Genomic DNA, 13,717 nt, shown 5'->3' with positions numbered 1-13,717 from the left:
CTGCGCCCTCCTCACAATCATTGGTATGGTTGAGCTCAGTGGCCTAACCATTGTGTCGCTCCATCTTGCTAAGGGTCTTCCTCTTTTTCACTGGCCGTCGACCACGCATGATGTCCTACAGCCACCCTACATAGGGTTTCCAAGGACATACATCTTTAGGGGAGCACGCAGCCATATTTTTCTCTCACAGAAAAACAGGTAGGTTTGCATCACCAACCTTGCAGTTAGCAGGCGAAAGCTTACCTGACAGGGGCACTAGGGCTCTGCCTAAGGACATAGTACAAGGTCTACAAACCAACTGTCATCAACATCATTTTTTATTTTAGACATTTTTAGACCAGAGTACAAGGTCTATAAACCAACTGTCATCAACATCATTTTTTATTTTAGACATGTTTAGACTATATCCCTTTCCTCAGGGAAGAAAAGATAATTAGCATAGAATAATGTCATTCTTAATAAAACTTGAGAGCAAATCTGAGACTTGTCTTCTCTCATTGATCACCCGTACCCAACACTCATCAGCAATGTCTTAAGTCAAAAGCTGATAAGCAGCCCACAGCAGGAAAGGCCAATTGTCCCACTAGCCACTGAGCACACAGTGTGTGCAACGCTTTCCTACCTATGCTGACAGAAGCACTGCGGTGGCCTGAGCTTCCTGGCCAGGCTAGCAGACCTAAGCTATTCTAGACAACACACAAGTTGCTCCACTGTATGGGACTGACACTACGTCATTCGTGTTGCCTGGAACAGATGGGACGCATTCCATCAGAGGGTGGTCTTGAGCTAGACCTTACAGATGCTCTGGATGTCGGCTGGCAAGCAGTAGAGCCAGGAGTCATTTTCTAAGATAGCCTCCAGGGTGGGTCCCACGGTGAGCCCCCCGTGGAGCCACAGGAAGGAAAAGAAGGTGCTCCCTGGGGAGCTGTGGGGGAGAGAGCTAGACAGTAGGCAGAACCAGGCATGCACGGCATGGGCGTGTCCATATGAAAGCGGCGCTTCAGCTATCATCAGCCGGCTGCAGTGTGTAGCATGACGTGGAGGAAGAAGAGACTATAGGCGAGTGGCAGGGTTCCTGCAGTGGTTCTAATCTGAGGAATGGCGGCTGTGTGAAAAGGAGGCTGTGCAAACGATAGCAAGAGAAACTACCGGGCGGAGCTCTGTGGATGCTTCCATTGCGAATCCAACACTTCTACTTTGACTATAATGGGGACGGAGGGAATGTCCCCGCCACATGAGAGATTCACAAGTCTCTTCCCACCTGCCAGGAAGAATGTGACTCAGGAGGGTTGTTTATGTACCTCCAACCCTATAATCAAGGCCCCAAGTCTTACTGAAGTAGATCATCTCCCAGCCCAGTCATCAGCTCAACTCAAATGTGCGGCCGCTGCCACTGCTCTTTCCTCCCCGAATGTAACTCTTTCGAAAGATACGTGCACATCGACATGGGCTTTTGTGAAATGATGAACAAATTAAAAAACTGGGGTTTTTCCTCCTGAAGTATTCTCTTGGTTAAACGGAAGGAAAGCTATCCTTTACCTTTCCCCCCTGTATGGAACACATGCATGAAAGGCGCTCAGCGAAAAGGAATCTCCCTTCCTTTCCTGGCCCCTTTGCTGGGTTACCTCCCTGCCCAACCCCAGGCCCAACTAGGGACCACTGGTGATTACTTTCTTGACCATCCTCCCAGCAATTTCTGTGCACACACAGACCATCTAAAGCGAGTCCCACTCCCTCCTGTTTTACACTTACTGCAGTGTACTAGGCAGTTTCCTGCATCTGGCTTTGGCACCACCTACTAGATATCTTGGACATTTTAAAAGCCCCTTTTGAAGAGGAGGATTCTCTCTCTTTTTCTTTTCCCACCCATGGGTATTTTTCGGTAGCGATATAATACAATTTCTTTGACGTGTTCCTTCCTGATGGGGCACGTAGGTTTCCAATCTTGGGCTAGTACCGACAATGCTATAATAAATAACTTGAGGCGCAGGCATTTCACATGCCTGAGAGTTTACTTGCAGAATAAATTGTTAGGAACAGGATTGCTGGGTCGGAAAACAAAGGCATTTTCATTTTGATCGATGCTGCCAAACTGCTGTCCTAAGAATTGTAAAAATAAATGTGCTCACTAGCACGTAGGTGTACTTGGGCTCTCCAGGTCTAGGATCAAATCATTTGTAAGCCGTGATGGTTTTATATGCGGCTGTCAGGTTTTTACAGACCCCTAAATTTCTCTCTACTGTTTAACTGCATTGGCTGGCATCTCAGATAGCACGGTAAATAATAATGACGATGGCTGGCTTCCTTCTTTCGCTCCTGACTTTGGTGGGAAGGTTTCCAATGTAAACGGGATGATCCCTGCCCCCTGCCCCGCCCCCCACACAAATCCCATTCAATAATATACTTTACTTTTTGATAAAGTTCCTTCCATTCATTTAAATTACGGTTCCAATCATAATGAAAATCACACGTCAGATATTTTTATGCACTAGCCTCTCAGAGGGAAAATACATTAGCCCTCTCGCTTCCTGCTCCCAAGTCACCGCGAGTTACTCACCGAAAGCTCCTGGGTCAGCTGCCGAATCTTCTGCCGCATTTCGTCATAGTCTCCGTACATTCGCTTCCGGACTTTCTCCAGAGTGGCTCGCACCTGAAGCCCACAATGATGCCAATTAGAGATCAGGCTGTAACATTTGCGGGTGAGATTTCCAGAACTTTAAAAGAAAACTCGAAGGAGACAATAAATGGCGTGTGACAAACTATGTACATATTGCTGACTGGAAAACTGACCTGCTCTGTAAACAATCTTTAAAACATCTTTTTAAAACAACAACAACCTTCTGATAAAAGAAAGGCCCCCACAGAAAATACATTATAAAAGACAGGATCATCTGAGAAATCAAGGAAGAAGGTCTCTCTTGACATGGAGTTAGAAATCAAGGAGATTTTATTAACTCTCTATTGTCCTAATAATAAATTCTTTTTTTCTCTTTAAGGGAAGGGTTGCTGAAATTCACCTATCACCTTCAAACCACCTAAGGGCAAGGTTTACTTCTTTTTTCACCACAGGTTTTTACAAGGAGTTCCTAACAGTTGACTCTGTAAACACTTTGTTCCAGAGGCCCCAAATATCAAAAAACAAAAAGCAATCAAAGAGCAATTAAACAACTAGAATGGAAAAGTAGAAAGGCATAAGCCCATACGTTGGAAGGTCAAGTCCTTAATAATCACAAGGCATTAATATAACAAAATGTATGTTGATTCTCCAAAACACTGTTTACACGCACTTCAAGTAGTTTCAGCACATGACACAGGTGTAATGGAGCCTGACTAATTAAAAAAAATTAAAAACCCTATGGTCCCTGACTCCTCCCTTCTTCTTGTGACCCTAAAAGAGCTTCTAACCCACCTCACTGAATTGAGTCGATTCTGACTCAGAGAGCCCCCATCGGACAAAGTAGAACTGGTCCTTGGGATTTCCAATACTGTACATCTTTAATAAGAGCAGACAGCCTCATCTTTCTCCCAAGGAGCAGCTGGTGTGTTTGAACCACCACAGAATATTGCTGTTAGCAGCCTACAGCACCCCTGGGGCTCCTTCTAAAAGAACTCAGATTTCAAATGAAATGGTAAGAGACAGAGGAGTCTGCACTGACACTCAGGGATTCCTATACAGGATGAGCTACAGGTACCAGTTCAAACGTAGGAGATGTGCTGGGGAACAGTCTGGTTGTTTTATGTGCATAGAAAGTACGCTGCTGAGAAGGATGAGGGCAATGAATGTACAAATGCATTTTACACAGTTGATGTATGTATGGATTGTGATGAGAGTTGTATGAGCCCCTAATAAAATGATTTTTAAAAAAAAGATGTAGAATGAAAGATAGTAACTATATTGCAAACAAAACACTGTAAGACGCCTCAGAATAGATGCCTAGAAGGAGCCACACAGGATAAAAACACAAAAATTGGTTTTGTGAGTTTGGGATGGAAATTTCAAGAGTATACTTTGAGAGTTTTATATTGTTCCTATTTTAAATAGAGGAATCTTTGCAAATATGGCTGCTTCCACTAACCATGGGGTGTTTTGACAGCCTTCCTTGATATGGAAGAGGATGTTTGTATTTATTGTTGCCCTTTCCAGTATCCCATGGTATCTGGACAGTTTGTTTTATAATGTGGATAAACATAAAGGAAATTAAATGCCAAAAAAAAAAAGAAAGTATGCTGTAATAAATTAGACTACGTGTTTATTAGAGGTGGCTTGGAGGGAGAATATTAATGGAGATTAGAGAAGGGGGGAAATTAAAGACCCTGAGCAATTCCCAGATAAATTTTAATAATAGAATCAGCTTTCTTACCATTAATTACAAATATTTTTGATAGAGAAAGAAAGCACAGGCTAAAACCCCAATTTTGTTTTGTTTCTCAGGCAGGTAGAATGGCTTGCAGGTGTGGCCCCGAGCTAATTCTTGGGCTTGTCCCAGGACTTCGGTGGGTGGAATCTTGAGCTGGGTGTCAATCACATTGGCAAACACGACGACGTGAAGTCAGCTGGGGCCGAGATGCACACAAAGGGAGGGAAGGAACCAGCCCATCAACACACTCAGGGATGCCCAAGCTGCAGCTGGACCAGAAGGCTGGCTCCTGAAGGTGGAGTCTGCCAGTTCATATAAGATGCAGATCTCAGTGGAGGTTGGTAATTCTGGGGCAGAACCACTCCCACAGCCTCGACACACGTCACCCAGGGCTCATATTCAGCCTGGGCCTGCTGTCTCTGTCTTGGGCAATTGTGATGTTCCACTCTGTGTAGACTGTTTACCACTGAAGCAATGCCGTGGTATGTGGGACATTTAAATGAGGAAGAGTTAACCGTCTCCTGAGAAAAACACAGGAGGCCCTCTTGAGCCGGCTTGAGAATGTTTGAACTGGAGCAGGAAAATCAAGAATGCAACCCTCGTGTAAGTGGTTTAAGTTCACTGCAGAGGGGTAGGATGACTGGGGATTGTCATATATGTTCTATGTAGTGTGTGTGTGGAAGGTGCTTTTCTTCATTTCTTCTGTTAAGCATTTCTTACTTCTGAAAGTTAAGAAATGCTTTTTTTTTTTTTTTAATGCATAATGATACTACAATGCGGTCCTGTAGTCTTATCTGCAAAGGTATCAAATTGGGGCTCAGAGAACCAGAGGCTTTGACCTTCCATGAGAAATCTTAACATGAGAGAACAAAAGCCCAGAGAGGGCAAGTGAGAGGCAGACTCAACACAGGGCTGGACTTTGAACCAAAGTCCATGGGCTCACGGGCCTGGGTGCCTGCCGCTGCCCTCCTCTGCCACTCAGACAAGCACTTGCGAGGGCGCAGGTCTGTGTCTAAGGTCCATCAATGTCAGGGAAGTGCTCTTTTTCTTTTATTTAAGCAGGGGCCTTGGTTTGGGCAGCAGGTGCATGAGTCAATCTAGGAAGGCCATGGGTGGACTGAAAAGAAACGGAGCTGCCAACACTCATTGCTTGTGTAACCCGAGTCCAGTCAACTAAGTTGGTAATCTTTCTACTTGGTTTTCAATTAAGGTTCGTCTCTGTTTTACAGTCATTGAAGTTGGGCCATTTGTGTTTTATTCTTATTTTGTCTGTTTTTCTGGCTTTGAAGCCCAGGAGAAGTCAACTTATAGAGACAACAACTGGACTAACAGAGTCACAGGGACATGGCAGTGAAGGTGGTGGAGAAGTGGAACGCTCCCAACGAGGACAAGGAAGAAGAAACCCCTGGAATGCATAGTGGGGATAGTTGCACAGCTCTCACAAATGAGACTGAACTAGTGAAATGTATGATATGTGAATTGTATGTCGGTGACCCTGTCAGACATAAATAAATTAATGGTTTAATGGAGATAGGTGATAAATGGATGGGTGGATGAATGGATGGGTAGAAAGGCATAGAAAAAGATTAGGATGAAATGCTTCAACTGTTACCAATTGCTTTGGACTAATTTACAGCCAATTTTATTTTCTCTTTAAGGTATTTTCCAAGTTTTCTCAAAAGAACATGTACCTAACATAATCATAAATTAAATACAAAAAATGACACTGATGGATGGTGCTGCACAATTTCTATTGGGTTTCACTTCTCAGCATGTGTTTAACCCAACAATTGGTCTGGACCACCCAGGGTGTCTGATTCCTGACCAGGGATGTGTTTGGGAACGGGAATGTGTCCAGTTCTGATCCGTGAGACATGGGGAGGAGGCAATAAAGTCTCTAGACAGTAGTACAGAGAGGAGTGGCCTCTTTCCTTCCTCCATTCACTGTCCTGTTTTCCAGTGATACCATAGCCTGATGCTCAGGAGGAAAGTATCTGGAAGAGCCCTGCCTGGAACCAACTTGACCTTGGGTGTATCTCTACACGATAGGGCTGTTTTGATTAAACTGGTGTGAGCTAGCACTTCTGTTAGTGGCTGCCAAAACCATTCCAACTCTTGCAGGTTACTTTGGGGTGTGCAGTATCATAAAGGACACCACGCAGAAACCTTGATTCGATACACGGAAGAGAGCAAACCCTTTGACCTGGAGATCTATACTCGGTATCTCCCATCCCATCGAGGTCCCACCGATACCTCATTGCAAGACGACATCTGTGCTCTGAACATTGCCAGGCGGTAGAAACATCCCACGACAAAACAAGATGCCCCCAGAAAAACAGTCCCTAAAGGGCTCACATCTTTGATGTAGTCCATCTCTTCTTTCAGCTGACTGGTGGACCATCCATACACCACCATTTCTTTCTGCTGGTTTTGATCTGACCTGCGCACCACACCATACACAACGCCCTGAGGAAGTTTCCTGGTAGCTTCTCCATTGCTTAGGTCAGGCTGCTGAAAGGAAGCAGAAAGAATAGCTCTTTAGGCCTGATGTAAACCGCCTCCGTGGTAAAAAGCGGACTGATCGCTGAAAGATGAGTGGTTCTGTTAGGGTTCTGGAGTAGATCATACCTGGGTTCTTTGCTGTGCATGCTGAAAGAATTCACACCGAAGCTTGTTTTGTAATCCAAGTGAGACTTTTTATGAAGGAACAGAGAAGTTTCAGGTTTTACAGTCTCAAAGGGGTGCATGCTATTTCTGGAAAGTGTGCCAAGCCTTGTAGAAGCCACGCTGGGGTTCATAATGGCACGAAAAACCACGTGGACAAGAGCACCCACATGTGCGGAACTGGGGAATCCCTGGAACCAAGAGGTCAAGGGACCAAGAGTAAGTGAGCAAGAGAGCTTGCCAGAGCATGCTCCCTGTCTTCATTCTAGACCTCAGTGGCTGAGTTAGGCCCACCTGTGATGTCCCTAGATAAGGTGGGTGTGTCCAAGATATTGGTGTTGCCTGGGCCTCAGGGGTCCTGGTGTGTGCATGCTCAGTTCTGGTTTCTCCCATAGGTGTCTAATGGTTGCCTGATTTCTTTCCAACCTGCTCTATGGGGTCCTTTGCAGGCAGGGGAGGGACATCCCCACTTGTCCCTAAATCCAGCTATCCAACAGTCCCAATCTATGGACAACCCATCAGGCGAAAGATGTAACACCCTTTTCTGTAAGACTGAAACCCCATGGGGAAGTTCTCCTCCTTCCTGTGGGGTCATGATGAATCATGACTCTGTGGTGATGGGTTGGTTTTGGATGGGAAAAGAATGTTGCCAATCACCCGGCAGCCAAATTGTCCTCTAGGCGAGGGCGGACTACAGGGCTGAAATAAGGAGGTGAGGCTGGCCCACCATCTGGTGTGATCGTTCCTTAAATGATTCTGAAGAGCCAGTCAGAGGGGGTGTGACTGGAGTCTAAAAGCATCTCCCTGATCCTGCTGGCAGATCCATGATTCCTTCAATGAAAGCTTTGATCTTTGTTGGGATGTAAATGTCCTTGGGACTATTTCAGCACCCTTGAGTGAGTTGGAAGCCTTACTGGCAGTGAGGTTTTTGCTTTGTTTTTTGTAGAATAAAGTCTCAGGAAATAAGAGAAAGGGAAACTCCGATTAGGTGAGCAATGCTGTAAGCTAGAAAGGTTCCTGCATACAATTAATCCTGAAAACACCCTATAACACAGCAACTGCTCCCTATCGCTGAGAACACGGATGTCCAGAGAGCTCAAGTAACGTGCCTCTGGTCTCACACCGAGATCCGAACCCACGTGTGGCCTGACTCAAATTACACGTCTCCACACTGCAGACTGTGTTAGAGCTGGGAGCACAACGGGGTGGGGCCTCCTGGAACATGGCAGGGGCAGAGGCAAAGAAAAGGATGAAGGCCAAGGGTTCCGTCTTCACAGGCAACGTGCCCTGCTCCCAGTTTCCCCGGGGGCTGACCCTGGTTCCCACAAGGCCACCAGACACAAGCCGAAGTCCCACAGTGGCACCTCTGCTCGCTCGCGGGTCTCAGCTTGTTTTGAATTGTGCACTCGGGGAAGGTTTACAGAGCAGGTCCTAGTTTTACGTGAACCAGTTCCTACGCATTTTATTTCCACACCCCCCCAGCAGCAGCCCACGTCCTCTGTGCTTCCTGTTTCCGTCCCTCCTTCTGGCAACTGTCTGTCCTTGGGCAATGCTGCCCTGTTGATCAGAAATGGTTGCTTATTCTAAGGCAGAAATGAGTTCCGTCCAGACCTAAAGAGTAAGAGCCCTTGCCTTAGGGGTCCTGGCAGCCTCCGTCTGACCAGTAAGTCCAGTCCCTTTTATGAGGTTCTCTTCCAGTTTTCTCTCATTGCATCCAGGACCTTCTTGTGGGTTTGGTTTTGTTCATTTTCTATTTCTTTTTTTTTTAAGATCACTTTATTAGGGGCTCTTACAATTCTTGTTACAATCCATACAGCAATGGTATCAGACACATTTGTAGCGATGTTGCCATCATTCTTTGTCAGATATTTACTTTCTATTAAGCCCTTGGGGATCAGCTCGCTTTTTCCCCTCCCTTGCAGCCCCTTGATACGATGTACGGATTGTTATTATTTTCACACCTCACACCAACCATTGTCTCCCTTCCTCTCGGGTGTCTGTTGTTATTCCCCCCGGAAGGGGGCTGTGGGCTGTGTGGTTACGCACATATCCAGGACCTTTTTTGTAGCATTGTGAGTTGTTGTTTTTTTCTAAATCATTTTATCAGGGGCTCACACAACTCTTATCACAATCCATCCATCCATTGTGTCAAGCACATTTGTACATTTGTTGCCCCCATCATTCTCAGAACATCTGCTCTCCACTTACGTCCTTGGCGTCAGCTCCTTATTTCCCCTCCCTCCCCGGTAGATGCAGGCCCTTCTACACGGTCCTTTTCAGAGTGATTGGTGGGACGATGACATGAACAGAGGTTCTGAAGTCTGCCATAACTTTCCCTTTTTCCTTCATCCACTGCGTATTATTTTTTTGTTTCGGATAAAATTTTTTTTTAAGATTTCATAAAACACCTGTTGCTTCCCACTCTTCTGCAGCTCTGGGAGGAACCGGGTGAAGAGGAATATGACATTTTGCATTAACTCCCAATAAATGCTCAAGGCCCTCCGACCAAGTCTACCCAAGACCCCGCATTCGCTGATGCCGCTCCCGAAGTGCACGTGTAAGCTAAGGCGGTCAGGTTCTGCCATGGCTCTCTGTGGGGGGGCAGGCTGGCATGAAGGCCTCTCTGAGGTAGCAGGCATCTAGTCAGACAGAGGAAACACTCTAACGAAGCGCCCACGTTTGTGGAAACAAAAGTTGGCTGCTTCCTCGGTCCAGGACTCCACCCAGTTCCTGAAAAACCCGCTCCAGACCCCGCCGAGCTTTGGTAGCATGCATGCCTGCACAGGGAAGGCTTCCTCAGGGGGGTCGGTTTGCAGGAAATCCCTCAGGTGACTGGACATGAGGGCTGTGTCCTGGCGCCAATGTGGGGAGATACGGGCCACCACTGATGGAGCAAAGTACAAACACACACACACACACCCAGGTGCACAGAGGGCCTGCAGGGAACGGAAAGACCCTGAAGAGGCACTAAGTGAAAGCGTTCGGGTTTTAAAAAGTGTTTGAGGAATGAAAGCTTCCAGAAGGATGAAATTCAAACCTTTCATGGAAAAGTTTCTTCATGAAAATGGGGATTTCTCGGCTAGACCAGAGGATGTACATTGGTACAGACAGCAACTGGGAACACGGGGAATCCAGGGCAGATGATCCCTTCAGGACCAGTGGTGGAAGTGGTAATACCAGGAGGGTGGAGGAAGGGTGGGGTAAAAAGGGGGAACCGAGTACAAGGATCTCCATATTGGGTTTCCAAGGCTGTAAATCTTTACAGGAGAGAGAGCCTCAACTTTCTCCTGCGAAATAGCCCGTACAGTTGAACCACCAACCTTAGGGTAATCAGTCCAATGCTTATGGGATAGCGCCACACCAAGGCACCAACAAAAACCCTACTGTATAAATATTCTTAGCTCAACAGAAAAGTGGGTGAAGGGAGACATTGGACAGTGTAAGATATGACAAAATAATAATTTATAAATTATCAACGATTCATGAGGGAGGGAGAGCGGAGAGGGAGGGGAAAAATGAGGAGCTGACGCCAGGGGCTTAGGTGGAGAGCAAATGTTTTGAGAATGATGAGGGCAATGAATGTACAAATGTGCTTTACACAACTGATGTATGCATGTATGGATTGTGATAAGAGTTGTATGTGCCCCTAATAAAATGCTTTTAAAAAATGCTTCGCTCTTGAAGGCAGCAGACTCATCTGCTGCTAGTCTGTGTCTTTATAAATGAAAGTTCTTGGCTTGACCACAGTGCCTTCAAACGTGAATAGGCAGGAGCAGAATTAGAACTTACAGCTCTATGTGATGTCCAGAGCCTCGGTGGGCAGAGAAGCCAGAGCCTGGTCCGCAGGCTCCGGGTCGGTGGGCAGAGAAGCCAGAGCCTGGTCCGCAGGCTCCGGGTCGTCTCTCTGGGAGAGATGGGCACAGCCTAAGGAGGCTCCTCTGCAGTCTGGATGCACTCTCCCTTTCATCCCCCTCCAACCTCATCACTCCTTTGGGTTCCTTTCAAGCCAACCTCCTTCTTGCCTCAGGACACTTACAGGTGCCGTTCCCTCTATTTGCCCCGCTGACCAAAGCTCACTGCTGTTAAGTCAATGCCAACGCATAGCGATCCTATAGGACAGAGTAGAACTGCCCCCCGAGAATTTCTAAGTTCTACCCTGCCCTATAGAAAGCCTCATCTTTCTCCCAAGGGGTAGCTGGTGGTTTCGAACTGCTAACCCTGTGAGTAGCAGTAGAAGGGATAACCTACTTAGCCACCAGAGCTCCTGTGCCCTGCCCACAGGTGAGTGCAAATGTCCCTCCTTCAAGGAAGCCTTTCTTGACTCTTGAGACCTTCTCACAGTCTGTGGTAGTTACATAATCTGTTGTCAATTTGACACTTATGGGTGAAGGGGTGGAGTTTAGCCTGTCAATCAGATAGCAGTTTGATGACCTCATTTGGAGGCACAATGGAGATAAGTAGCTGGCTGGAGGCCAGACCAACACAGACTCTCTCTGCTCTCATTCCCTGGGGGACATGGCAGCTGACAAAACACATGGAGGCAGACTGATGGGCAGCCAGAGCCTCGGAGCTGGAGAAGCCACGTGAAGACCCCTGCCAGCACTGAGATGCTTACAATGCCACCGGATCCCCAAGACTTCCCGCCCACTGACCTGTGAACTTCCTGCATTCGGCATCATTGCATGTGTTTTGTGAGTCTGAAGACGACTTTATAGATTGGTATCGGACATATGGGCTAATAATGGACTTATGCACTTGATCTGGACTGGGCTGGGATGTTTTCTTAATTTATAATTACTCTTTATGTAAAGCTCTTTCTTATACACATGAGTGTCTAGGGATTTGTTTCTCTATTCTACCCAGACTAACCTTCTTCTTCTCCACCACAGTCCTTGTCCGTATCCTTCTCCACCACAATCACCACGAGCATGCCCAGAGCTTATTCAAATTGTGAGGTATGTAAAATCTGTCTCCTTTGTAAGCTCCAAAAAGAATAAGGCATGTGTGCTTCCTCTTCTACATTAATGCCTCCTTCCCAGCCCACATCTAACAGTGAATGACATGCAATAAAGTTATCGATAAATATGTGCTGAGTGAACAAGGAGCTTCAGGAGTCAGGAAAGGTTCTGGGGGATTACCCAGAGGCTGCAAACATGGGACACTCATTGTTCTTCTTAGATAGAGGGTCAGGTGGCTGATGTTTGCCCCAAACATTGCCTAGTTGGAGGTCAAGAACTATCACAACAAACCAGATGAAAAGCAATGTACATGATACCTACTACAACTCCCGGTCAGGAAGCAACACTTGGAAGAAATCACCCTGAAAACAAAAGCCCGAATAAATGCAGAAGATAAAAGAAGGCTGTCCCCAAAGAAGTCATAAGGAAACAATCAGTCGAAAAGGCATTCTATAATCACTAGGTAGGTGAGCAGCAGATTTAATTAGTAATACACAGACTTCCTGAAGCTGGCCCAGGCCACATCCTCCCAGCTTACCCTCTACCTGCAGGCTCAGAGGATGGTCAGCCGCAAGTGTCTTAGAAAGAGAGAGAAAAATATAAAGAGTTACTGTCTCGGAAACCCACAGAAGCAGTTCTGCCCTGTCCTACAGGGTCACGATGAGTCAGAATTGACTTGCAATGAGTTTGTTTTTGTTTTTGGTGGGGGGGTTGGTCTTAGAAAGGACAAACTGTAGAAACTGTACTGTCTGACTTCTGCTATAATGTCTTTACTGCCATTCGAGAGTTAGACAGTGGGGCCAGTGATGGTGTTTTTATTAAGTGCCATCAACTCAGTTCCAACCCATAATGACCTGTGCACAACAGAACAAAACCCTGCCCAGTCCAGCGCCAGCCTCACAATTGTTCCTCCCTTGGGCCCACTGTTGCAGCCGCGGTGCCAGGCCTCTGCCCCTACTCCCCGCACATGACGTCCTTCTCCGGGGCCTGCTCTCTTCTTACAACATGCCCTCAGAGGGTAAAACAAGGAAGGTCTCACCATCCTTGCCCCTAAGTGATAGGCGGTTGTGTTTCCCAAACCTTATCAACCGTGAAGAGGGCTCAGGGCAAGTCAGTGTCTCAGCAAAGCCCTGAACCCCTTCCTCGCACCCACGTGGCATCGCTTGGCACCCCTGTGGCAACGTGACATTGCAGCCGAGTCTGGGGGTCTTTCCAGAGCCTGGGAGAGCAGCGGGAAGGGAATGGGAAGCCCGTATCCTCAGAGAAATGAAAACCTTTGGTTTTTAAAAACACAGATGACATATATCTCACAAGCCGAATGGAGACCGAATGCTAAATCAACTTTAAAACAAAAATAAAAATCATTTCACAAGCTTAAAGATGAAAGAAATAGGACAAACTCCTAGTTGAGGAGAAATCCCAGCGTGGTCATGCTCCAAAGAGGATCCTGAGAGCAGCAATGCCTTTAAACGATCCCTGTTTGGGAATGAGGGGAGTGCGGAGTGGAGACCCAACGCCCATCTGTAAGCGATTGGACATCCCTTACAGAAGAGACCAGCCAGTCAGCACCGATGAAACATACAACTTTCCTCTAGTTCCTAAATGCTTCTCCACACACACACACACACACACACACTACCCTGTTTCCCCGAAAATAAGACAGTGTCTTATGTTAATTTTTGCTCCCAAAGATGCGCTAGGTCTTATTTTCAGAGGATGTCTTATTTTTCCATGAAG

The 13,717-nt window shown here is 46.5% G+C and overlaps 1 protein-coding gene across 1 annotated transcript in view; it reads right to left on the bottom strand.

Moving 5' to 3' along the window:
* Positions 1-13,717, bottom strand: part of LOC101643207 (myocardial zonula adherens protein) — a 109,691-nt gene that overhangs the window by 71,155 nt on the left and 24,819 nt on the right. The window contains exons 3-4 of the mRNA XM_045286472.1: positions 6,714-6,869; positions 2,558-2,650 (exon numbers count right to left, since the gene is read on the bottom strand). Of these exons, the coding sequence (XP_045142407.1) occupies positions 2,558-2,650; positions 6,714-6,869 (249 nt within the window). The remainder of the gene's footprint in view (positions 1-2,557; positions 2,651-6,713; positions 6,870-13,717) is intronic.

Source organism: Echinops telfairi, unplaced genomic scaffold, assembly GCF_000313985.2.
Source record: "Echinops telfairi isolate 266 unplaced genomic scaffold, ASM31398v2 ScPeMD7_8;HRSCAF=38, whole genome shotgun sequence".
Classification (NCBI taxonomy): domain Eukaryota; kingdom Metazoa; phylum Chordata; class Mammalia; order Afrosoricida; family Tenrecidae; genus Echinops; species Echinops telfairi.
The sequence above is the reverse complement of the archived record's forward strand: the minus strand, read 5'-3'. Positions and strand labels throughout refer to the sequence as shown.